Source organism: Pomacea canaliculata, linkage group LG8 (assembly GCF_003073045.1).
Source record: "Pomacea canaliculata isolate SZHN2017 linkage group LG8, ASM307304v1, whole genome shotgun sequence".
Lineage (NCBI taxonomy): Eukaryota > Metazoa > Mollusca > Gastropoda > Architaenioglossa > Ampullariidae > Pomacea > Pomacea canaliculata.
In genome coordinates, this window is record NC_037597.1 from 11,977,750 (window position 1) to 12,005,496 (window position 27,747).

At 44.3% G+C, this 27,747-nt stretch overlaps 1 protein-coding gene across 1 annotated transcript in view; it reads left to right on the plus strand.

Annotated features, from left to right (window-relative positions):
* LOC112570576 (uncharacterized protein CG43867-like) overlaps positions 1–16,242 on the plus strand; it is a 66,842-nt gene extending 50,600 nt beyond the window's left edge. Inside the window, 5 exon segments of the mRNA XM_025249088.1 lie at positions 618–747; positions 3,649–3,729; positions 8,931–9,008; positions 9,011–9,082; positions 10,716–16,242. Coding sequence (XP_025104873.1) covers positions 618–747; positions 3,649–3,729; positions 8,931–9,008; positions 9,011–9,082; positions 10,716–10,799 — 445 coding nt within the window. The 3' untranslated portion in view covers positions 10,800–16,242.
* Positions 16,243–27,747: the final 11,505 nt, after the last annotated feature.

Consider the following 27,747-nt stretch of genomic DNA (forward strand, 5'->3'; position numbering starts at 1 on the left):
GGAATGAACTAAAACACCCACAGCCATATTGACAAGGGAAGCTGAGGGCAAGAGATCATCAAAGGGGTCTGACCATGGTACTGACCGCCATGCTGTGAGGCCTCCTCGTCTGTAAATGTTGCTGCTGGCGAGGTCTCGTCTCCTCCAGCATGGGGGTGGGGTAGGGGAACATGCTGTCTGGAACCTCTTTCTGTAACGCACTGTTGTAGTCCCTCAGCTTATTGACCGGCTTTGTGCAGGTGCTGAAACGGAAATGAGATCCGAGAGATTAGATTAGATAGCTGCCTTGCTGACCTGACAAGCTCCGTCTTAACTATTCGCTTGCCACCCCATATAAGCATCTTGCTTTTTGAGCGACCAGAGAATATACTTTGCGAGTGTGCTTGTTAAAGGGGAAATGGAAATAAAAAATTTACAGGGTACGGGGGTACTGGAAATATAAGAGTGGGAGAGGAAACACCTGAAATAGCGAGATAGCAGTTAGCAAAAATGAAGGAGGGAAAGGCACAAAGAGTAGACAGAGTGTAAATGTTGTACAGTTAAGAGAAATAGTTTTCATTCCCTTCCCCTGACTGTGTGCTACTGCGATAATGTTGACTTTTTTTCTGACTATTCAGGCAGTTGCAAGAACGGCTTTTCGAGAGATGGCGCTCTTTGAGAGGTCGAAGTGCAGCTGACTGTGTACGAGTGTACTTGGCTGTGGCCCGCAAATGGCAGTTCTTCGGTGCCACCATCTACTGTGCCAAGGTAGGCGCATGTCTTGGAGACACTGTAGGAAAGTGCTCTGAGAGTCTTCAGATTCTAGCTGTAAACAATGGGAGGGTATTTTTGTTAGTTTTAATCAGTCTTTTACAGTTGTTACTGTAATTACTGTGTAATAAATACTTAGCAAGAATGAAAGCAAAGTTTTGGATTCCTAGTGCATATAATTTGAGATATATCATCCAATCAAGTCTCAAAATGCATTCGGTAGGCGGGTTTTGTGTGCAGGAGAGGTTTACTGTTTTTATCGAGCTGCTAGGTAAACTGTCATTTAAAACAGGTAACAGGCCAAAGGCTAACATTTTCAGGCAGTAGATTACCCCGCAGCCCGTGAACAGATATTTATGGTAAAATGAAAGAAGTTATTTTATATTTGCTTATTTACTTAAGAATAAATGTTTCCTGAAGACAATTCGTTTCAGAGACGTAAAGCAAGAGGAAAAAAGAAGGCTAGCTTGCTGCTACAATATGTGTTGGATATAGAGATGCAGTCTAGACAGATGTATAAATCCAAGTGCAGTCTAGACGCACGATGTTTACATAAAAATTGGCACCGGACTCCATCTGTTACACAAAATACTATCTGTAATGCGAAATGAAGCATTGGTAAAGTTCCCGACGAATTAATCCAGAAATACAGCAATGAAGCCTTTAATGTTTTACAGGCGCATGATGCGCTTTATTGCTGCTGAGTGCTGGTCGTTTATGGCTTATTTAGGAAGCTGTCGCCCGTTACAACAAATAGTCTGTGAACAATAGTTTCTTAACTTCTAAATAAAGATGTCGCCGATTAGTACATTTCAAAGAGGACTGTAAAAGAGAAAAGGTGATGAAGTGTAGACGATGACACCGTTGTTTGGACCTATAAGCATGCGTCGCACTGCCCACCCGCTCCTGACCAGGAGGTACCCGCCAACGAGCGGTGGGTGAGAACAAAGCCAGGCTCTGGAGCTGTTGGAGCACAGGAGGAGAGAGGCCCTGGATGCTGGCTATTGATTTCGTTTTATGGCCAGTCTGTAAACCCCTGGCCGCGGCCTGAGACCTGGACGGCCAGTCGATAAGATAAACTGCTGAGCAGGCCACAATGAACCTTTCCTTGCTTTTAGTTCAGGCTAAATACCCCAAACAAGCAGAAGATTTTGGACGCACAGAAAACTGGATAGACAGACGGATGGAGAATGATGCAAGCAGACACAGGTCAACACTAGAAGTATACGATGAATAACCACATATGCGACACTGTCATAATACTGGACAGGACTGTCTTGCAAGGTGACCAGGTCCACTGTGGCTTGTCACAGTCTTGCTGTTAGTCTGTTTGTAGTTGGTGACTAGCTTGCAGAGATGATAATTATGATTCCCCGCATCCACACCGATGCCCAAACCCCGTAAAAAAGCTTGTTAGATGTAGATGATGTGCTTGTGGCAGACTGGGGTCCCAGGCACTGACACGTTAATGACTTCCTAGTCCGCCTCAGTCCTTTCCGTGTGAACATCTAGTCGCCGCGGTGTCATGTACTGCACAGACTGCCACAAGATTGATTTTTATAAGGACTTGAGGAGCGAGGAGGGATGCAGAACTGGAATGGCAAGCAACAGCAGATACATTCATTTCCGGCCTTCCAATTGAAATGTCATCGCCCTTCCTTCTTCATTTTCAAAGATTCCATTTTGGGAGAATTGCGGACTTTTCTTTGTATCACCTTCATTGCAGCCTTTCTGGGCAGTCCACAACCAGCATGTCCTTATCAGTCTTAGTCCTTCATACAGTCCTTCATTTATTGTTAGTAAGTCTTTTTCCAAAGGAAAAAATACATACAAGAACCATAATTAAACGATACCTTGACAATCACCTTATTATTTCTTCGTTTATTGTCGGAATGACAATACTTTTAACTTTGTTCTTTCCTTCTGAATTAATCTGTATACAAAATCCTTTACGATAGAATTGGAATTTTGTCCTTTTACTAAAGTCTATATATTAATAAGGTTAGTTTTTATGGTTCAGAATAAGAGTTGCTGTTGAATGGTTATCGGCTTTTATTGTTATCAGAGTGAACATCAGTTGGCTTTGTCGCACAGAGGTCAAGTAGATGTTGATGGAGGCTGTGCCATGAATGAGTTCCGAGTATTAATGCTTAAAAGACTGAAGTGGCAGCTTTGAATCCTTCAAGCAGAACCACTTTGCAGATATTCAAATTTTAGTCCATCCACTCAGTACACGAGTGTAAGCAGAGACAACTTTGCTTGAATACCACTCACTCAACGCCTCCACCATTCTGTGAGTTGAGGAAGTACTCGGGTGTCATGTGACTTATTGAAGCAGCCTGTACTAAGTTCCTTCACTAAGTCGCTGATAATCATCTGTCTTCTCTCTCTCTCCTCGTCCCTATCTCGGTTCACTTCAATTCCAGCCTAAGAACAATTGGAGATTCACGGCTCATGAATTTCATCATAGTGCGCGGCGGTCTCGGCGGCTTTGTGCAGACAAGGTGTCGGGCTATGGCGGCACGTGCCCAGCTGACACGTGTTATTTGATTGCAGAAAATTGGGCATACAACGGCACTTACTAGCGCCACCTCCGCCATGCTCACGCATAATTTGAGGGCACAAAGAAGCTTTTAGTGAGATTAGGGCCGTGGGTCCGAATCGTACTTACCAACTCTGCAGGCTGTTAAGTTCTTGCAAACAGAGAGACGAATACCCGGTAGCGTAACACTTTTCAAAAGACTATAGTGAATCTGATTGTTTGACAGGAAAAGTCAACTGTAACAGGATAAAAGTTAATGCTTAAAACCGGGTACCTTCTAGTTTGAGTATTCCCGCCTTCCCCAACCTCACTTCCCTACTGAAGTTTTTGTAGACTCGGATCCTGTTGTGTCTCAGATGCTGGCTACCCCTGATGAAGAGGACGTGTGGTTAGCTGTCCAGGAGGATGGTGTCTCAGTCCTCGACTTCATCTCTATGGTAAGTTCTAAGCGTCCCCTGGGGGGACCGCAAAGTCATTTTTATTTTATGCAATCGATTAAAGTTCTCCCCGCCCAGTCGGAAGCAAGTGTGTGTGCATGTGTGCGCGCGTGTGACGAGAGGTGCATAGTGTTTGTTGATTGTGAAGATATTATTACTCAGTAGATGTATACTCTGCTATTGGCACATTGTGTACTCAGCGCTGCCATGTCCTTAAAGTACATACAACCACGTGACTGAGTAGCTACAGAGCGCCGTTCCCACAAGAAGCACGCAGCATGTGCTTATGCCCGTGCCTACATCCGGCTGTGCTTAGTTGTTAATGAGGAAATGTATCTGGGTAGACAGCGTGTGGGAGCTTATGTTCAGCTTTCATAATGCTGCGGCATTGTGTGAACGCCGGGTAAAAGTGTCATCGTGGTGATAATTACAGGAATTATACCTACATCATCTGGACATCTCACAATATGTGACATTAGGAAGTCCACAACTTTACTGGATCGAACAATAAAAGAAGCGGAAACATTCATATCAAACAAGGATTGTTGTATTTATTTAGTGAGTTATCTGTGTTGATTACCGGTGGATGGCGCAGTTGATACGCTAAATGAATGGAAGAAGGCGAGCAAACAGATAAGCAATAAGAAAACAGATTAATGGCCTCATTCCTGTGCGCAAGACACCAGATTTTTTTGCCGGCAGGGTGGCATGAGCTTTTGCCATAGCCTGCAGCCGGAATTGTGCGAGCTGCAAGAAGAAAGCATTTAACTGATTAACTATGGCCTGTTTGTGCTCAGCGTGGCAACGAGTGCCGCTACCCACCAGAGCTGTGGGCTATCCCCCGGAGAACAGCCAGCTAGCGCCATGTTGTTGGCCTGCCCTTCATAGTAGGCGATGGTGTTAGAGGAGCGAGACGGAGCAGGCGGTTTTTGAGGGAGGAGTTTGTTTTTCCATTAGTAACTCGGTTTGAAAGAACATTTCCTGAAGTTTATTTTTTATTTTGAAGTAGCATTGACAGCGGTTATATGCATAAATAAGTGCTTATTCACTCTTGTGAAAGTCCTTAGTACCGCAATTCCTTTGCCTTTACAGACACTGGAGAAAGTTCAAACCATTCCTCGATTATTGATTATCGAAATGGCTGTCCTTGTCTTTCATCCATTCATGCATATAATCATTTGAAGCCATCGACAAATCCACAAAAGATGGCGCAGCAGCACTGAGCCGAATGAAGCAGCGAGCATTATGCTGGTGTTCCCCACTGTGCACTTATTTTTTAACACACGTGTGTGTGTGAGATAGAGAGAGCGTGGCAGCTATGTTTTCTACGCTTGTGTGTTTGTAGTGTGCTGTGTAGTCGTGTTGATGAGGGTTAGTGTGTAGGGTCGATGGTGCGATTGTCTCCGGCATGACAGACAGGCGGTGGAGCTTGCTGGGCCTGCTTGTGGCTGGCTTAGCGTGGCGGAATAATTTTGCATGATCAAAGGTCGTAAAGCTTGAGCACCGGTGACACCGCGCTGATTAGGTTTGATTCACTGTGATTTACGGACACACTTCTTGGGGCGCGTGCATCTCACTCCGCGTGCGGCTGACCAGGAGGCAGGCTGATGTGCAGTTTGTTCCCCGCCTTTCTGCTGTCGGTTAGTTCACTCCAACTGCTCGGCACAAATGCCGTTTAAACCGTTGATTCGGTCCCTTTTTATGCTCCCCATGTCGTGCTTTCACAACATAGTCTTTGCATGTTCCATGTCGATTTTCATCTCCAGGCTATCCCTGGCAACTGCTGCGTGCCAGGAATTAGGTTTGTGTTGTGTAAACAAACACTTAGTCGGTGTTTTGTAAACAAACACAACAACCCTGCAGCAGTTCGGTGATTTGACAGTGCCCTTTGTTAAGGTTTATTAGTGCACTTTGGCTTTGAAAGCAATACAAGAGATAACTTTAGAATAAAAGCATATATGTTAGCTAAATATTCAGAATTCATAAAATGTGTTCTTTGTTTTGTGTTTTGAATAAGTAAATCTGTGTGGTTGTATTTAAATATAATAATGAAATTAAAGTACACGGGCTTTGTAAACTCGACAAAAAAAAAAGCTTTTTCTGGAAATTTATGGGTAAAAATGATGTGACAATACGAAGACTGCGACCTACCATGCTTTGTACATTCGTACGTTTTCGTAAGTTTAGAAAACTCTCATTTACTTATTTACATAGCATGCCTAAGTACGCTAGTACCAAAGCTTGCTGACACTAGATTGCTGAAACAGGGCTCTACCAGACTCTACAACTCTACAAGAAAGACACTTTTTAAGCTGATGACACCGCACGAGAAGCCAAGGGATGAGACATTTGATTCCTTCAAGAGATAATTAGTTTCCACGAGCTTTCATACGAGTGATCTGACATTAAACCATATTGGTTTTAACGATTCCTCGGTTTTTCCCCCGTGGTCCTTTTAATTTACGAACTGTGTGCACCTGGGTGGGTTGATGAGCTTATTTCTCACGACCCACCAGAAGTGTCTCGTCTGCCTCACTCATTTCTTGACTGTCTCACTGTCTTTCTTTCCTCCCCTCTCTTTTCCTATCTGTAATGATTATGAAATGTTGCAATGGTAGCCACCTTTTCATGTGGTGCTTCTTAGAAATGCCAATACACCTCCAAAACCACAACACCCATCCTTGTGAGCTGCAGTCCCGCTGACCTCTTCACCATGAAATCCGCATTAAGTTGACATTTTAAGCAGTACCCTCATTAGGCGAGCTTTTCCTCTTTGCTCTTAATTAAAAGTCAGTCAACCGAAGACTGCTTTCAGTGAAGCAAACGTTCATCTATCTACAGTACAGTCTTGTAAACTTCGCACAAAAATCCGTGCACTTCCATTACATTCCGGCTACCACTGTCGAAAGCCTCATAAAAATTATGGCATAATCCGGATCAGGCTATTTGTATTTATTTAAAGTCTGTATCAGATCGTGCATGAGCTTAATGTAATCCCCAAAATATCTCTCGCTGGTTGGTCAGTGGACAATGAACGCATGGCATAAATTGAGAGTAGGTCTAACATTAGGAATAATCTTTTTTGTGCTCAAATATATAGAAGTGCTTCAGGGTTTTCACACTGGACATCATCTCAAGTGTCTGCGTCGTCCTTACAATCCACCCGTCCGTCAACATAAGGACAAGCTGCATGCCTGTGCATCATTTCTGCGCAAGCTCCGCTCCCCCTCCCAGCATCTCACCGAAGGCAAACTAGAGAAGGGGGGAAACAATTCATGTCTGAGCCGGGCGGAGGTTTCGGCCTGTAAATCGACGTTGGCTGAAATTAGCTGTCACCCTGGACAAATGACATGACAGGGAGGTTGAGCTCGCTAGCGAGTGATTTTTGTTGTGCTGCGGCTTGCCCACCGCATCACCGACCTGGGTCTCTACGCCGGCCTCCACCTTCACCGGCAGCCAGGAAGGAGCTTACCCGATGACTGATGGTAGCGACTACATCAGCAGCACTGGCCTTCCCACCTGCCCATCATGCTGTCGGTCTTCTCCAACATCCATCATCTGAGAGCAAGTGTCGTCAAGATGGAGTTTGCTTACAATTGTTCCTTTCCATCGCTCCAGTTCTCAGTCGATGTCCGTAACAACTTCTCAGGCTTACTTTTAAACCTGTAGAAATGATTTCTTCCCGTTCTCCACCCCTCCTTAAGGGTCAAAGGTCATACTATGCAGCTCATACAAAGCCCTATTCCTGTAATCTTTCAGTGGGGTGCCTGTGTCCACTGCACCAACCCACACGGACGGATACACCTTACAGGAAGAGCCTGGCAGCTTGTTTCTGTGTCGTCCTCTCTCCCTATGTGTGGTTCGGAAAGTTCATGAATATGTGTGGAAGCATCCCCCTTTTTTGTGCTTAATAGGTTACAGCGTTTTTTCGTGGAATGAAAGGAAATATTTCTTCGCACAAAAGCTGCACTCGGCAAATTGTATTATTGCCCATGTGGGACAAGGCTGAACATCGGCACGGTTATCAGTATTTCCGCGTCTGCTTTACTTTCCGTTCATGAAAGATGAACCCATGCAACTTCCTTCTTCTGCATTGTCCGTTGCACTATTCACACCAAACGAAGGACTGACCTACCCTTACATAGCAGCTTTGGGTTCAGTTTTTTTTTTTTTTTTTTTAGCTGTTACATTTTCGTCCTTTAAGAAGTTAATTTTTTTTTATATTTTTATTTTGCACTCAGCTGTGATTTGTTTGTGGCTGATATGAATGGGATAATAATACTTTAGGATTACTGTTGTAAAATGTTTCTCTAATGAATTTAGTTTTTTTAACCTCGATTGGCAAAAGTTAAAGGATTTTTAAATTTTTTTGCGTACGTCGTCATCATTTCCCTTGTCGTCTGAAGTTATTTCAATGTTCTTCCCACCACCACCACTAATACCACAGCAGATTGAGCAGATTGTAGGTTTTGTTGTTATTGAAGCTCAGCAGTAATGTCTGCTGTATCACTTGCATAAATCGATGTATGATGGATGCCGGTTTTAAAACTTTTGAACACCGCAGCATCTAGCTGCAACGCTTACAATTTCTTCAGCACATCGGTTGAAGTCAGTTCGTGTTCTCTGTCATTTTCTAACAACATTGTTATTTCTTTATTATTTCTACAAGCGTCAGTTTGCTGTTCTGCTATACAACTATAACGGGGAACTCGTACATACATTAGTCAGCAATGTTACATCTGTTTACCATTGTTCTGTAAAACCGTACATTTGTCAGCAGCATCATTAATTTATCATAAGTGTTAGGTGAGTGTCTGCGGCTCGTCTGGCTTTTTAATCTCAGCTGCCTAAGACAGAATTCCGCTTGATAGGCGCGAGTCTTCTGCCTCCAGCATTCACAGAAAACAGAGCCTGCAACATAGGTGCACCCTGCTGTAGCCCTAGGGAGAGCGGGAACCTGGCTAGAGGTGGAGGAAGTAGAAGAGCTGTTCATTTGCACTTTTATCATCAGCTTTTTCCTCTATCTCTTGTGTAAACATCTATGTAGCTTTTACTAGCGTTTGTAGTTGCCTTATTTTTATTATTATTTTTTTTTTTTTTTTTTTAGTATTATAGTTTTTGTTTTGTAGTTGTCTTCTGTCTCCTCGTCTTCTCTTCCTCTGTTTCATCTTTTTGGTAATGTTGTTGATGGTGTGTGGCAGCAACCCATGGCTCTCTACGATTACAAGTCCCTCATGACATTTGGCGGCTGGCGAGATGACTTCATGCTGGTGGTCACTCAGCTGATCGAGTCCGCCCTCACCACTACGAGCACCGCACGGAAAAGTTCCTCTTCGCCATGGCCAAGTGCAAGGTAACCTGCGGGAACAGCCCCCTTACCATCCTCTCTCTCCGCTTTCTCTCCCTCTCCCGCACATTACTTATCATGGTTTTATGTATAAAAATGTATTTAGAAATCTGTTACACAAAACTGGTGATATTATAATAGCATTATCATAAAAAACATATTGGGTTTGGCTTCACCTTGCGACCGTTACAAAATATCGGGCGTCCTCATCTACTGACATCCTTCTCCACCGCCACTGTCCTCATACATAGTCGGTAGATTTTATTATTTAATCCTGGCATGCAATATTGAAGGAAGGAGTGTGAGAGAAAGAGGGAGATGTTACCGTCTAAATACTTGTAAGATCGGGAGAGGAGAGGCAGTAATAACAGGCCGCAATAATGCAGTCTGCTGGAGTGCTCAGTCCTGTATGGTTTTAGCTCAAGTTGTTGTGTGTGTATTATCTGGATGTACATTGTGTAGTGTGTTTCGGTCCATGGCTTGTCTCCGCTGCATTTTCTTTTGTAAAGCGTTGTTAACTGTTGTTTCTTTTCGCCCTTTACAAAATTTACGAGTAAAAGCTTGCGATCTCAGAAATGGGTTTTCTCGCTCAACATGGGACCACCTAGACAGCATCATTGCGCCATAAAGTTGTCTACACAAACCTTTAGCATCCACCTTCTAGGGAGGAAAGTGTCAAAGAGGACCATTTAAGGGTGGCTAGGGTACGGGGCTATTTACGCTGAGGTCTGTTGAACACGTTCGTCTACGCGCGACTCTTTGAGGTGAGCGAAGGAAATAAAAAATATTCCAAACTAGTGATTGGATTGACTATTTAGTCATCAATAAGTGTACACTCGGCGTTAGGCTGATAACACACTTTTGATGATTACTGTAGAAAAATGTCTTTTCTGCTTTTGGTTAAGTTGCTAAGATCGCCAACAGTATCACTCCCACCAAGACAGAGGGAGATACAAAAGGGACTGAGACGACAAACAGTCTCACTTTCTTGGTACCACCAACAGTATCACTTTCCCACCAAGACGCAGGAAAAGACCAATGGGCCTCAAGAGAGAATCGACCACCTTCCGAGGAATCAACCCAATATCAAAGGGGTAGACCAGGGACACCCCACGTGTAGGAAGAGGCAACTCAGCCTCGGACAAAGAGAAGCTCGCCACTTTTCTGCTGGAAGTCCGTCTCGAGGAGACATAGAAAGTTGAGACAAGAAAGTTGTAGTTTGCAAGACTCAGTGTATGTCTTGTCGATTGGAAGTTTACTCCAGTGCGAGGATGGACTTACGGTATTGATGTAGTGTACCTTGACCTGCTTCTGATAGTGCTTGGACTAGTGACACCCGAGTCGCCATCTGATCGTGATAATCTTATATTAGCTCATCCCCTAACCTTTTCAGGTCGTAAGGTGTTTGAGACCTTACTTTTCTCGCGGCCCATCTCCTCCCCTTCCCTGCCTTACCTCCTCCAACTCTCTGTGGAGTCAGGTACCCATTTCCGCCAGCTGGGTTGACTGGGGGAAGTTTGCTGCGCTAATCGGGCATTGAACCAGCGCACTCTCAGTTCGGACGCCAGCGCTCTAACCACTCATATTGCTGCTTCCTCACTTGCAGGCCATTGTTGACCTTCTTCCATCTGTGTTTCAGGTTAACGAGGTCACGCAGCTCATCGCCAGTTACATCAACGCAAAGCTGCAGCAACCTTCCCCAGAGGCCGCCCCTAGCGAGTGAAGACTGTGGATCCACCTTTACGAAAACCTCCGGCCACCACTGCCCGCCAAGACCTTTGGGGTCACCAGCATCTCGGCGAGCCCACACCACGGCTTGCCGCAGGCCCCTGCGTGCCGGCTTGTCTCGTCTCCTCGCCTGTCTCACAACTGCCAGCGAATCGATGCCATAGACGATTCCGGAAATGCACAAGTCTTTCATTAATGGATGCAGACGATGGGCAGCAGAGGTTGATTGGGAGTGAAAGGAGAGAATAGAAAAACAGACAAAAGAGATGAAAAGACAGAGAGAGAGTAAAGAGATGAAATCATGAAAAAACAGAAAAGAGAGGTGGGCAACAAGCGTAGAAAAACGGAGGTGGGAGAGAAAAAGAATAGAAAAACGAATAAAAAGGAGAGAAGTGGGGATAGAGAAAGATCCCGCTGTCTGGCATTGAGAACACTACAGTTTGAAACTCACGTGACCAATTATACTCTTGTAATCCTCGGTCAGGAAACTCAGTGCGTGTGAGCCTTATACGAGTGTGTGTGTTGTAGACTGAACTGACTGCTCTGACAAGACAGTGGCAAAAATATAGCTGTGTATGAGAAACTCATTGTACACGAATCTGTAGGTACAGTAGCGCTTGGAGAGGATGTGTTGTGGGGGAGAAATTTCACAGAGTGCACCACGTGTGCGTCTTGCGCCTCCTTATACGCGCATAGATGACCCTTGACCTTAGTCGAAATTTTACCGTTATAAGGAGAAAACTAGATGAGACCAGCAGAAGTGAACTCACATTGTTCACCTCTCTGCTGGACCATTGACTAACTGGTGTGTCCGTCTCTATGTGCTGTCGTCAGTGCGGTTGGAGAGCTCAGTTTCCTTAGCCGCGATGCACTTGATGCCATCGTGGGTTTAGATGCTGACAGATTCTGGTTCAAACTCTGAAGGAATAAAATTCAGATGGTGATGGATGTAATGATATAGTGGTGAAAGGGTACGAATACTTGGTACTACTAAGAGCTGCCGTCGCTAGTGTAACTTCTCTAGTAGTTGTAAACTCTGATTAGCAGCCACTTCGCCTTCACTTTGTAATTAATGTATTGTATAATCTTATGGAGTCATCTTGAGTCTGTTTCATATATATCTCTTCAAACTCGGATAGGAATAGGCATTACCCGTAAGACGACCGTACAAATAAAAGATAAGACAAAGGTTTAGTAACTCCCAGCACAAACACCTGGCCAGTAGGAAAAGAAAACAAAGCTCGTGGTTTAGACATCATAGACTAAATACATATCAGCACTTGCTGGGGAGTATATGAAAGTGTGGTGCATGCTTCTTGACATACTGGCTGGCGGATGATTTACTGCATGCGGACGCTTGGAGAATAACCAGAAGAGAGAAAAAAGTCTTTTTTGCTAAGATTCCTTGGGACAAAGAATAGCAGAGACAGTTGCGCAAAAATGTCTGATTGTTTCTTGATTGTAAGAAGTTCTACAGAGTGTTGTTTTTTTAATGATACACCTGCACATGTTGACAGCATTGTAGTAACTAACGCACACATGTTGTCATTATAACCTGTAGACATAATAACGACACGTCCTTATGTTTGTTTATGGCCTGGAGCCTCGCCTCCACAAAATAACAGCACCCAGTGGGTCAATGCGTATCATTGTGTCTGCGCCATTATGCCGCACAGGGCTAATCTAATGGCTGGTTTTCCTCTTTATGGTGGGACATTAGCTTTGAAGACGCCTGTGTAGTTTGAAGCAGGCTATCAATCTGTCTTTCACATCTACCGAGTTGAACAAAGGAGGGGAAGCGCCACAGTGAGGTCACGGAAATCAGGAACGAAATCGATTTCATCAGTTTCTGCCGTTGAACTATTCTGTGGCCGGTGTTGTTCTTAACCCAAGTCTTTGCTAAACGTGTTTATACTGCTTTTAGCTAAACGATTCCTGTAGCAACAGCTTGACTTTTGTCCTCGACTGCCCTTGTTGTTGAGCTGGTTATACTATGGTTACCTCTGGTCGGCAGCGACCGTTTGTCTGGCCATGGACATTTCTTGCAACGGTATGCAGTCTCTCAGGGTCGGTTTGATGTCACGTGTTACACCACCAGTGGACTGGTGGGTAAGGAAAGCAAACTTTCTGATATCACGACAAAAAGCAGCTCGACGAAGGAGCTGTATGATTAGTGTTGATGGTTACTATGCACACAGCAGGATGCCTGTAATAGATGATGACATAAGAAATGTGTGAGGCATGACAGTGCTTAAAGTGTCTTGTCCTCTGCTTGTTTGTGGCTGGGTGCGGGTGCAGACTAAGCAGGTACCACAGATCGTCTGTATCACAGAATGTTGCTGTCTGGGGACTGACGTGAGATGCTGCAGACAATGAATGAGGCTGCCAGAACCGCTGGCAGGCCACTGCAGATAGTGTAGTTGAATTTCTGGAATGAAAAGAGATTTCTAGACAAGTAACTTCATCTTAATGCTTGTCTTCTGCGTTGATTTTTTTTTTTTGTATCCTCTAGTTTGTTGTAGCCGTGCTTTGGTAGCAACGGGTGTATGCATGGTGTGTGTGTGCTCACACTACATATTGTAATGGATTGGGCAACCAGATGACTTCACAATACCAACACAGCTGAAAATGCTGTTCCCTTTTTTTTTTCTTTTTTTTTTCTTTTTTTTGTGCCTGCATGATTTGTGTGTAAGCGATCGCGCTCGTGATTACAAGTGTGCATTTATGGACCTCGCCAGTCTCTTCTCATAGTTATTTGAATAGTGTTCTTAGACTGTGAATTCAGTTGGTGTGGGAGTGGAGTGAAGGCTCACAATGCGGAAGAATATCGTTTTGTTTGATTTATAACGTGTGTCGCCATTTACAGGGTGCCTGCGGGCCAACAAAGATTAAAAATAAGCTGTTTCAAAATACTCTTGATCCCGAGGCACTTTCTTTTCATAATTCTAATTTGAAATGTCAAACGTGAAGGAAATTGTATTGATTACTTTTTTTTTACATTTGTGTAAGTCGTACCTGAGCGGAAAGAATTTATTCGTTTTATAGACTTAACATTTGGCCGGGTACGTGTTACAAGACTTTATCAAACTGACCTCGACAAGCACAAGCTGCTCAATCTAGTCTCTAGCACGTGCACTCGCACTTCAGCCCCGCCTTCTCCTTTCTTCTCCCTATCTCTCTCCCCCTCTTCAGAGTTACACTCTCTCTCTCTCCTGCCTTGCTGTCGGTTCTACGCCCACCTCGAGCACAACTTCTATTCGGTATTTCAATATTCTTGTTAGCCAATAACCTAAAGCAGGTCTGCAAATAAATCAAAATAGCTTTTAAATGTGCCAAAAATTGTGCTGTTAACAATAATCTTTTGTTTTTGTTCAGCTGTTATGACAGTGAGTTATTGAGCGTCATTTACTGGCTTTTGGCATTAGGGCAATAATGGAAAATAATTAGATAAACTTTTTGAAGATTGCAAGTAATCAGCCACTTTATTGTGAACGTATTCATCACATTTGTCCAGATTTCAGCGAGGGAAAAATATCTGTAAAAGACGGCCAAGCATTAATCAATGTTTGTATAATTATTTACTTGCTGTTAACATGCTCTTCTGACCTCATCTTCAATTTTTCACTTCTGGTTATGGTCTCAGAATGTATTATTCATGCTGTAAACGCACGGGAATGCATGACCATAGCCAGACAGTCACTTGTTAGAACCCAGCATCATTACTACCTGTTGATAAAAGAAAGCTTCTTAAGGGTATGTCTCATTCTGCAGGGTAACTAAAGGCTTTTCAGAGCCTGTTGCTGAGGCAGAAGCCTTGCCTCCGTGGCAAATGTCGGTGTTGAGGGTAGCACTGAGGGCAGGCCAGTTCCTTGCGCTTAGGTGCAGCAATCCAGCCAGCACTCGGCTTCCTTCAACTGCCTCCCTTGCCCGCCAGGAGCCCGTTGTTGGGTTTCCTGTAACCGACCTTTGTGTGACGATTAGCGCCCGAGCTTTTTGTTTGCCTGGGTGTGAAGTGGACCCCCGCCTGCCCCGTGCTACCTCCGCGCGTTCTGCAGATTCCCCAGCAAGTCGGCAAGTGCGGTGGTATTGCCAGCTTTGCTTTCCTCGCCATCAAAGTGAGTTGGTGAGCAAAATGTTTGCCGTGTGCAGCATGACAATCCGCACATCAGCCTGAAACTTTTACTTACGGTGCATACAAGCGGTTTGGGTGGCTTTTTGTAAGATGGTCGGAATCTCACCCTGTTATCGTATAACAAACATCGCCCGCCAGCGAACATACTCTAACTTGGCAGGAGCTATTGTTGGTTTATAATTGATTTAATAATACTTTTATATTCTATAGCGGACTGGTCGCAGTAGGTTTTATGTAGCTGACTTTAACTTGCGAATTCGTTTGGAGATAAGCTGTTGCAAAGTGAATGCAGTTTTATCAGCTTTTCCGAGTTTTTAAGTGCAGTAGTTTTGACCATTGGGGGGAAGGAGTCAGTCCCGAGTGGAATGCTGACAACAGTCAGTGGCATGAGTATGTGAGAGCCTGTTGAATGCCTTTCTACAAGGGACAAATATGGACAAACAGGATCAGGTCTGGCTGTTTCTCCACAACTTTATCTACTTTACCAAACTTGCTTAAACCTTTGTCCATTTTTTTCCAGCTTGCCGACAACTGTAGAGCTTGGAAAAAGTATTTAAAATGCAGCTGAAATTTATTAGGTATGGCTGGTGAAACAATGCATTTGCTTTTAAATATTTATATATTACTCACCCCGTTTAAATGGTGAGTACAACAATTATACATCTGTAACCTAGTTTGTTTTTTAAGTTTTTTTAAGCACAACTTCGTCGCTACCACCATTTTATAAATGTCTGAGTTGTGTAACACAAATGACCAAAGACTGTCGATCAAAATCTGGTATTTGCAGCTTATTTTGTGTAAAGTTTTTGCTTGAATCTTCGTGTGACTTTGCGTGTGTTGGTGCTTGAGCGGGTGGCTGTGTGTTGATCTTTTATTTGTTATCATGATTGTCTTTTGTCTGTTTATTGACTGTTTATGGCAGGAACTTCTCGGGGAACAGAACCACGAAGCAAAAATGGCAATGTTTATTGGTTTATGGTATCGGTAGTGCTGTACTCAGTGTGTTCAGGTTACAAGCATGCAGAACATTTCCAGTCAATCGCCGGACATTGTAGATGTTGACGAGTGATGTATAGGTGTTGATGCTGTCCATGTGTGTGATGGGCAGTCGTTACACGTGCATCATGGAAGAGCTGCCTGCTGTGCACATATTGTAGTCACATGTTGATAAGAGTCTAGTCATGTTGCATGCCAAGTTTTCTTCTTTTTTTATTGGTATTCTCCTGACTCGAAGAAATATTTTGTGCCTTCGGATCATTTTGCAATACCTTGTAAGTCTCAAGTCAATAAAGTACTCAGGACTGTACATCAGCCTTGCTTGTGTGTGCTGGCAGTGCCGGGTGTGGAGCGAGTCCTGCTTGGGTATGCTGACATGACATGACATGACATTAGGCGCTGAGTAGGGTCATGACATGACATTAACTACACACTGTGTAAGCTAAACACGAGTACAAACAAACAAGAATAGGTATGCGCGAAATCGCTTGATGAAAAGAGTTTTTGAAAGATGACATTTGATCATCCAAATAATTAGAGATTGGGTGATACCGTGGTCTAGACGACAACGTTGGCCACGTGCTGCCTCTCATCACGTGACTTGTAACATCTGCGTGGTGAGGATGTCCGTGAGGATCAAAGCCAAATCGCTGAACTGTATTTTCAGTCTAGTGCCTCACCTTTCTGGACACAGTGACCAAGGGAAACATTTCTGTCACAAACCTGTTGTCTGGAATTCTTCACTTTGTTGAATGATGGCGGAAAGTGTCAGCGGGTGTGTGGCGAGGGTGTGAGCGTCTCATGACAGCCGCTTGTTCTTTTTTTCTTTGTTGTGACTGCAGTTTTGAAGGGTTCCACTCGCATAGATGTTGAAGATCAAGAGTACCGGGAATAGAGCGATTTTTGTTACCTCGGTTTTAATTCTTTGAATTTTCGTAAGTTTTGAACGAGAATAGTAATATAATGTCTTCAAATGATTGTCAGATTTTTAAGTAGTGCATTACTTCTGTCCATGTTATTGTTTTTTCTTTTATTTTATCTTTTTGTCTTTTGAAAAGCTGAGCCTAACTTCAAGAGTGGAAGACTGTGCATCGTGTTTCTGATGGCGGAAGCTTCAGAAGAGGACTTGTCACGTGAATCACTGAATCAAAGACCTTTTACTGCTAACATGGGGGATTAATGTAATGTGTATTCTTGCACAGTTAAGCATATTTGCTTGTTGTTTTCCTAATATTATATTCATTTTTAACCCAATGATCTGATGGTTCATTTTGAGACCCTGTTGTCGACTATTGCCTTGTGTCATGAACCCGACAAAACATGTTTTACCAGTTTTTTATTTCAGTATTACTTGTTTGGTTTTTGCGGTTTTTTTTTTAACTGAGCGCCAGTTGTTTCTCTAATAATAACAGTTGTTTCTCTAATAAATAATATATTTCTTTCCTCCCCCTTTCCCTTCCCACTCTTTCAATCGTTCATTAACCGTGCTGGACCCAAGACAGAGCCCTTCAGCTTGTTTGTTCACTAGACTTGAAGATTTTTTGCTGGTCTCATGATGAAGGTGAGCTATCAGGGTAGAAGTGCTTTGAGATCGATGTGAACAGCGGGATGTGAAAATGTTTCACGCTGGCAATAGGATATCTCGATGTTTTGTCCACTTGCTCGGTGTACACGATTGACACAGTGGCTATGCCAGCAATCAGATTAGCATGACATAGTGAAACCCCGGGTTAGACCACGAACTTGTATTACTGGACTGCTGGCAGACGATTTTTTTCCAGTTAGCCCCTAAAACGAGGCATTAAGCTAAAAAGCTTCCGGTTTATTCACAATTTCAGATTAACTCCTAAAACGAGGCATTAGGCTACAAAGCTTCCGGTTTAGTCACATTCATTGTTTAGGCTCGCCGAGACTAACAGCGGAGAACTCAAGAGGCTAAACGTTGGTCTCGGCAGACAGCAACCATACATGTCCGTGCTTGGACATAAGACACGCTCGTTCTGTACCTGTCCCCCAAATCTCTACCAGTGGCGACACCTTACACCTTACACCTTGGCCGTAGAGTGCACAGGATCGCTTACCCACCTCTTGCTTCATCTGCTTCTTTCTTCACTCCATTCTCCACACGACTTTCGTGTAAGTTCATGTGTTTAGTCACAAAGTGCAAACGTCCCTGTGAGGTCATTAACCTCAACCGATGCATATAAAGCCTCGCAGACCTGGTGACACACTTCGTGCTCACTGTTGTCTCATGATTGAGCGACTCGAACCCTGAGTTAGGAAAAAACTAATCACATTAAGTGATGTTCCTTTGGGACAGGCTGTGGTGATGTCACGTGCATAACAACCTTTGGTCTCCGGGCGTCACCGTTAGAAAAAGATTGTCGTGTCGCTCGCGATGGATGAATTCGGATGAAGAAGAAAAGAGAAAAACTGAACTTTTATTCCCAGCTTGTCTTGTGGTCGCTTCTCGGAGGTCCAGTGGCGTGAGGAGGAGGTCTTCTTTTCTCGTTTCCTATCATTTGCTCCGCTACTGACCATCAGCGGCTTCTCACGGCGTCCAGTCAGCACCTGGAAGTACGTCACACCCCCGTACGTCACGGTTGTCCAGGTGTTCATGGGTACCTCAATAACCGTGCAGCTACACGCACAAGGCTCATTCACGGAGGTGAAATTCCCACATTCACTCACCTGTATGTTCATTTTCCGATAGAGAATCAAGAGAGAGAGAACGAGCGAGGAATTTACTTTGTCCTAAATGCGTGTCCGGCAGTTCAGCCTCTCACTCTATCGATGAATATCTCTAACCTTTTGTTGTTATTGTTATTGTTGTTTTGTTTTGTTTTGTTTTGTTTTGTTTTGTTTTTGTTAGGGTAAGAGTGGCAGCTCGAGATACTTGAAAGGACAAGGCGCAGATCTCCAAAAACGATTGCGAGGCGACACGAAAAATTCCACTGAGAAAAACCAACGACAACCGACGTGAATGGCAAAGATACATCGTCAGATAGGCAGCTTCTCTGTTTTGCACGTGCCTGGCAGTGGCATAGAAACCGGGGCAAGGAGGTATCTAAAAAGATACCGAGGATGTGAACGTCGTTCACTATCAGCATGGAGGTTGCTACTTCTCAAAGCCGAGAACCTAAATACGCCGCTGCCTGGTTTTCTTGACGATCCTTTCCATCCACTTTCTACAAAAAAAAAAAAAAAAAAACACTTCTTGCTATCTTTGCTTTCAATTCTACTTGCTGTATCGTGCCCTCGACAATGTTGCCGAGCTGACAGACGTCACAGTCACACAGACAAGCACGACAGTAACTTCAGAGATGTTGCTGAGTGTTACAGAGATGTTATATACTTCACATATCTTGCTGGATATGTTACATTGTGTTAATGTAGTCCCAATCCTGCAGACAGCGCATCTCCTATTCTTCCAATACATCAACCTATTCCCTCGGCTAAAACGTTTTCTTCTAAAATCCCTTCTGAGCCAGACAAATATGGACGAATGTTTAAACCAAGTTCGGCAAAGTATTTTTATAATTTTCATATAAAACCTTATTTGTTGATTATTATATCTATGATTGTTATGTAAAACCTTTGCCAAGTTTGGACAAACGTTTATATATACATATGTCTCCTCTAAAGAACGGCCTTATATGGCAAGTTGAAGTACGCAGTCTCACATTTATTAACGGACGATAACATCGGCGACATTTGTTCTTTGCCAGCCGTTTTCGATAGTCCAGAAATGGCAGCTTGCCCGTTTTGTTTACTGTGACGAAGAAGTGGTGTTTGCGGATGAATATTAAGACGAGTCAATATTATCCATCTTGTCAGGTATCACACCATCGGTCTTCATGGATGTGTTCTCCCATATTTTTTTTTACCCTTCTTCCCTGCCGCAGAGAGAAAGAGCTAAATCAGTTAACAGATTTGCTGCCGGACTAAATTCATGGCGGAATAAATGTGTGCTTGCGTCTAGGCCTGTAAAGATTGTGATTAAAAATATAAAAATAACAGACTGTGGAGTACGAGATAGGAAGGGACCATTGATCTCGAGCGTCCCTTGGCCAAATATATTTTTTCCCTCTCCGCTTTAAAGAATCGACAAGGATCCAATGGCGTATGTCGTCTTTGTGTGTGGTGGTGGTGTGGTGGTGGTGGTGATGGTGGAGGTGGTGGTGGTGACGCAGTTGTGCAGGCTCGGGGAAGAGGAATGAATAGATGATGGCGTAGGCAAGATCGAAGGGAGGATGTCGCGCGAGGGTAGTTCGTAGCTGTTGGTGACTCAGACGCACAGCGACAACGGCAACCTCGACAGTAACCATCCCTTGCATGACGTCACGGGCGCACCACTTTCTCCTCGTCGTGGTCACTGGATATTTGGGAGGAATGGAACCTGCTGACCTGTCAGCTACAGTCACAGACCGCAGAACAGTAACCGGCTGTAACGGACTGCACGAGCATGACTGGTCCATCAACATGGAGACTGAAGGGTCTTTGGACAGTGTGATGTACGATGTAGACAAAGAACATTAACCAGTATATGGAAATTGTGATCAGGGGTGCATAGGTCAGCAGAAAGCTCTGTAATCAGTGTCACGGTCCAGAACTATGCTGGACAAGGAGGATACCTGCGTTTTACACGTCACGTGACCTGGCAGCGTTGCTGGACGAAAAGGTGTTGCTAGCACTCGTCCCACCGCACACCTGTGTATCGTTGAGGACAAGTCCAGTGTCGAAATGTTTAGACCCTGACATCGTAGACGTCACGTCTTCATAACGTCACCCCACCGTATGCTGGTTTCTCCCCTGGCTTGCCACCACGACAGCGAGGATTATGGGTTAGCGGTTCGGATCTTGCGTAAGGCATCTGTGACTGGCTAGCCTTTGCTGCTGAAACAGAGTAAAAAAAAACTGATTTCAGCCCTTTTTGATTGTTCTTTGTATGTCTTCTTTAAAAAGCAAGCTCCTGGCTTCTACGTCATTGTGGGAGGGACGGTAGGAGGCAAAAGGGGGGAGGAGGTCGATTTCCAATCATCACTCTCTGGCTGTCTCGTTGTGCTGCCGTTAGCTGGGTACTCAACATCCGGGCTGGAGGCGACTGGGTGGGGGGCAGTTATAGCGATGAGGGTGGGGTGAGGGTGGAGAAGCTGACTAGCAGCAGACGCGCATGATCTCGATGTTGACGAGGGCCGTGAAAGACAAGAGATGACATCATTGATTCCCTACCAAGAATTTGCCCTTTGACCTTTCCAGAAGTTTGCCGTTCTATCTTTGACGCATCTAAGACGACAGCTTTGTCTTTGATACCGATGACCTGCATGGACCCTAGTGACATCAGTGGCACGCGCACACACACACACGCAAGCACGCACGCTCTGTACACACTACGTCACGTGAGTGGCTGGGCGGGGGAAGAGGAGATAACCGAGCTTTGCCAGAGAGCAGAGGGCTGTGGACGTCAGACGATATTGCGTCAAGCGGCGCACGTGCAGGCAGGTGCTGTGACCAATTGTAATGAAGCCTTTTCTTGTCCTGCCTGTTTGAACAACACGGTGTTTTGTACAACATTTTTTCCGTTTCTAGTTTGGCATCCTTGGCGGACAACAAAATGTTTTGACCTGCCCACGCTGGCTGCGAGTCTAAGTTAGGGCATTCGTCAAACCCTCAAAAACATGAAAATTGAGCTGAAAAATGTTCTTTCCCTTTACAAGATCCGTGTCTCTCACTCCACAAACAGGATTGTTGCTTCATTATGGTGACAAATGTGTACTACTCACTTGCAAGTGTGTAATAAGCTAAGAACTATTTTACCTGGCCCTACCTTCTGTCTTCACATCCGTCTACTTGTCTGCTGTCTTTCAAACAAAATTATTATTCCTGGATTTCACTACGACAAGATTTGTTAACGACTAGCTTTAAAAAAATAGTGGAATTCAAGCTGTAACTGTCTACCTGTTCAAATTTTGCCAACATACTTTATTCACCTGTGCCACGTGACCTTTCTCAACTCTTTTCTAATGTCCCTTTACAACTGTGTCACTCCCTGCTGAACCCACGCTTATCCCTCGCCTCTGTCATAGGATGGTCACACCTCATGTATGTAATTAATAATTAATTTTTATTCGTGTTCCGAGCACACAATGATGTGGTTATCAGCTTCAGAAACCGGGAAAACAGTATCTGCGTCACTTCCTCCCGGTAAAGAGTGTAAAACAATGAAATTATTTTATGGCCTCGCATGTTGTCCTCCGGCGGGCGATGACTGACAAACACCTCGTTGTCAACTGGACAACATCGATAACAATCTCGTCGCTGCTCACATCTGAGGCACAGCTCTCAAACTATTAGCTACCAACCTGATCCATCATCGATCACTTTGGAAAAAAATCAATATTTTGCGTTAAACAAGCTTTTCTCCCTGTCCTGCCATTTCCTCTCTCGGCGGAACGAGCTGTCAAGTCGCCAGACTCTCGGTCCTCCTAATGGCGAGGGCGCTGGTCATGTGGACTATTGATATGCAAATCAGGTTGTGCATAAAAGATGAAAGAAAGCAAACTAAACAAAAGAGAGCAAGCGGTCTGAGAGACTTTATCTGATAAAATGGAAAGCTATCCGGACTTGAATGCCGGGTCAAACAAGATTTTTGCCCCCATCTCTTGATGTCCCCCCATCTCAATGTCCCGCCGCTAGATGAGTGAAGGAAGTTGGAACAGAGAGGTCACAAAACCAGTTCACACACAAGGACTATGTTGTTGTTGTTGTATTTCAAACTCTCGCTAGCTGTTAACAAAGGTCAGAAAAGGTCGTTGGCAGGACGTGTCTAGGTGCACCTTGCAGTTCATGGAGTACACAGAGCACAGGACAACTTTTATATGAACAGAATGTCTTACGAGACACAACAGTACAAGGAGTCATTTGAAAATCGTTGACCAGGTTCTAGTCATCAAAAATAAATGTATATTGATACAAAGGTCATTTCTATGGATACAGGGCTCTGAGTCATCCTACTTTGAGAAAATGTATCACAGTTTGTACAAGTAACGAGAAATGTAACAGTACAGGAATGTTCTGGACAGGTCAGCTCAAACTGTCGACTTTTTGCTTTCAGACATCGATTCCACATTCGAGTATCCCCATTTTTTCCTCTATTTCTCTTTTTCGCTCACTCGCTCTCAAGCATACGTCACGTGACATTATTTTTTTTTTTTTTTTTTTTTTTTTTTGAGTGATGGAGACAGGTGAGAAAGGTGGTAGATGGCAACACAGGTACGATAAGTGTGATTACCGTAAATTTCCGCCACAAACAAGCCCACGCAAGTCGATTGTAGTTTCACAATAGCGCTCGGTAAAACAAGTGCTTCCAGAATAAACACTTGCTCATCCGACGGATGTGTTGCAGGGAGATGAAATGGCAGATGTGAAATTTTGTCACACCAGAGGGGACATCGTACATTTGCAGACAACCTGCAGCTGTATCAGTCGTAGTGTTTAACGACCTGTTCTTCGTATTTTAATCTTCCCCTTCTCTCTCTCTCCCTCTCTCTCTCTCATTCTCTCTCTCCCTCCCTCTCCCTCGAACTCAGACCTCTGGTAATGACATCAGTAAGTTGTGTATGAAGCACGTCAGTGGCCACGTGACGAAAGTTGTAGAAGTTTTGCCTATGTTTTGTCCGCGCAGCCTCATCGACCTGCTGCTGTCTCCTTCCGCTCCCAGCGCACGTGCTGCCCGGGGCCCTGCAACTGCCGCCAGTCACGTGACGACCTGCTGAGGTAAGCCCTCGCTAAGTAACCGTCCTTCTTGCATTCCAGTCTACCAACTCTGTTCAAACAGACTCTGTCCGTCTCGCCGTCGGCTGCAAATCAACCTGTTCCTTCTTTATTCAATTTGGACATCTGGAAGACAATGGAGTACTTCAGTATTCAGACCTGCAGCAAGACAACGATTGGAATCAAGTTTAAATGAGGCTTACTTCCTCCCTCTCTCTCTCTCTCCATCTTTCTCTCTTTTTCATTCATCCCCCTCTCCCAGCAACATCCATCCTCAAACTTTGCCACACTGTTTGCATACTTATTTCGTGTTCGAACACACCCACAAACGCGTGTGTGAACACGCCTGCTCTTGCGTTCAACTAGTTTCATCGATTTCCAACAAAGCGAGGAGAGACTCACAAAGAGAATCGAATCGCTCGTTCCTGCCTGTGATGGAGTGCAGGAAAATACACAGTAAGGTCGGCGCGGGGCTGGTGGGGAGGGGGACTTGATTTTCTAACTACTCGCAATGCCACGAAATTAATGGGAAAGTTGCGGCGATCTTGTTGTCTGGGTGTTTGGCGTTAAATGACACCCTGTCAGTAAGTGGGTATCGAGGGTGGTTTTAAAATGTAAATATCCGTTATATGATTAACCTGCTCAGTGAACAATGGGTTGGCGTCAAATCAAGACCAGCTGTGAACACCGGATGGAGGTTGGAGGGGAGGGGAGGGGAGGGGTTGTCTACACGTTTTCACGATGTGCCACTCACGGTCTCTGTGTTTCACAACAGGACTGGTGGATATACGTTCATTTGTGTTACAACATATTATATATTCTTAGGATAAACTAAAATAAGGTTAAAATGAACCGATGAACCGGAGGAAGATAAAAGACCAGGTGTCCGACTTCTGGGTCAAATATTAACAGTTTAGAAGAGACCGTTGCCTTTCAAATACATAAAACGTGTTTCATCAGTAACCTTCTACAGAGGAGGGATTCCTGGATTTCATATTTTTGTCAGGGTTTACTTACTTTCACAGGTTTTTCAGCAATAACATCTCTGTGATTCCCTGTCTTTAGTCTCAAACATGGTAAGTCGTTTTGTCAAAAGTGCCTGTAAGTAATTTCATGATGTCTGATTGGCTGTTTGGTGAGACTCGGCAGTTTCAGGTAAAGATGATGATAAGTTCAGGAAGGTTGATGTGAAGCAGAATCTCGTGTGTGTGGATGACGTGTACAACAAACTACACAGACTACATCCCTTGTGAGGTCGGGGTCAGGTCACTCAGGTCATTTAAGGATGAACCCTAATTAAGCGACAGTTACAGCGTGACACTCAGGTGTGCAGTTCCAGCAGGTGTATTGACAGTGGGACTTTCAGGTGTGTAACTGCTGCAAACATCTTTACAGTGTAACACTCAAATCTGCAATTACACCCGACACAGCAACAGTCGGTCTGTCACGTGCTGTCTCGCGACATTTACACATATTTAGTTACAACACATTAACATGCACACCAAGTAGATAATAACTAGTGTGCTACAGCCATGAGAAACACTCAGTGTATAGAAAGTAATTAGAGAGTTACAGTCAACATAAACACAAGTCAGGTGATCTTTTCAACTCCTATTTGAACTGAACAAGACGTTGATCACGGTATTTCTTGGAGCAATGGAGGTAGAACAGTTCCGGGTAGATATCTTCTTACATGTCACACGTACTTAGCAGTTGCAGTCTTGATCAGAGAAACATCCATCCAAGAAAATAGCGAACTGCCATCCTCTTCGTTGTCAGCATCAACATCCCCATCATCATCCATCACCAAGGGAAGCGAGGTGTGCAAGCTGCCTCGATAATTGTTTCTGTTTTTCTGGAATAAAACAGTTGCACGAAGCATATTCCAGAGATTAAAGATAGTATTGACATGTCGACCCTTGTTACAACCCGAATAATAGGTTTAACTAATTCACTTTTCGTCTGGTGGACATGTCAGAAGAAAATGCAGCTGTGACAGAAACCGAAATATTTATTTTTAGCTACAGAATGTCTATGGAGAGCATGAACTGAAACTGGAATTGTCAACACCTGAGGACTTCATGGCTACCCAAGTAGCTTAACACCAACATCGCCAGATGATTACTTTCATAAAACGTGAGCTCGCATTAAAAACAAACCCGCATTTGCACGCATATTCACACGCACAGCTTACTCCACTAACAGGTTTGTGAATGGACACTTTAACAACGACCCAGGAGATGAAAATCAAAATCAACAAGGCAAGCAAACAGTCGGGCGATTGTGTCCGGTGCCAACGTGTCCCCAGAACCGGATTTCAAAAGCTGCAGTGGAAGGCGGCGAAAAAATAACTAGCCGTTAATAAATAAATTAATTTGTTGCGCAGTCGCAGGGCGGGCGGCACGGCCAGGGTGATGATGAAAGGACCTGGTCATCAATCGATGGACAAACATATCGATGCTGGCTCTCCGCTGATGCCGCAGTTGAAACGTTTTACCCAACAACACAAGAAGCGAGCGGTCACGTGTGTGTGTGTGTGTGGAACATCATTTTCCTCCTCTGCCGCCTGAAGAGCTCCAGTCGTTGGCGCTGTAAATAATGGAGGGAGCTGTAAAAGCCCGAGTGCTGCCATGCTGCCTGGCATTATGCTTCCTGGAGGAGAGCCTGGCACGGTGTGTATATTCACAACAACAGGTTGCCACAAAGCGGATTTAGGTTTTGTTGAAGGCGGCTTTTTTGTTTTGAGGTTGAGCTTAAGCAGGTATGGCTGCACCTGACGTCACACTTTATTTATAGACACGCCACCATTGGCTGCAGCGTGTGGCTGAACGTCACATTGTATGGCAGCACGTGATATGGTATAGCCAGGGCTTCTGCTTACGCAAAAAATTGCGTACAGTACGCATTAAAAGTTCGGAGGACCCCTTCAATTTTCGTCAATGGGGTCCCCTTCAAATTTGGGCGAAGAACAGGAACCCCTTAAAATTTGGAAGAAGGGGTCCCTGGGATCCCAAAGAATTTAGCCTTAGCAGAAGCCCTGGTATAGCTGAACACGACACTGCATAGCCGCAACCACCTGACACTATATAGCTATGGCAATGACTCACATTACAGAGAACGTGGAGTACCTCTGTGACGTCACAGCTCGACTTATGGCAGCTGTTGTCATTTACTTCTCGCTGTCTCCTCCACATCCACGACTTACCTCATCGACGTCCACCCCAATGTCTCCAAATCTGCTGAAGCTTTCCTCTCCCTCCCTAATCAGATAGTGAAAGGGGCGCTCGTTGGATCATCATCATCAATCATCAATCATCAACACTAGAATGACCAACAAGAACAACATCATCCCAGCGGCGGTTAACGTCACGCAGTCATTGTTGCACACTAAAATACTATCATTTGTATCTACATGTGTAGATCTTCTGTGTAGAAATGGATTTTAAATGACAAAATAATCTTCAGAGGAACAGACTATACCAAAGTTCACAGAGGTCAAGAGATTGTGGAGGACAGCCTGGAGTAAATGAGAGTAAACGGACCTGCAGGGTCATTCAAACTGACAGGTGAGACCTCGCTGTTATCCTCCATGTTTTTAAGGATGTGGAGTAAGGGTCTTGTTTGCCCTTCATACAGACATTGTCTTGCGACAAGGCTCTGTAGATTGCCACTTTGTGAAACCCTTTCACACCTCGTTTAGCGGTTGGTGAAGTCCCGAGGGTCCACCGTCCTGTGTGGACAGCATTCTGGACTGGGTTGTGTGGACCAACGTGTGAGGTCTTCAAAATGAACCTCAAGTCCCGGTCCTCAGGGACAACTTGACTGTTCAGACCACACTTAGCCAAGTCCACTAGAGACTGGATTTAAGACTGACTCTAAAGCCCATCGAGCCCCTTCTAAGTGGGGAAATGCACTACATCAGTTTCCATCATCATCATTATTATTATTATCATCATCATCCAGCCTTGATGTAAATTGTGTTATATGATACATTGTCCTGTGACATTCCTCTCCCTAGCTTCTCTGTTATCTTTCGAGCGGT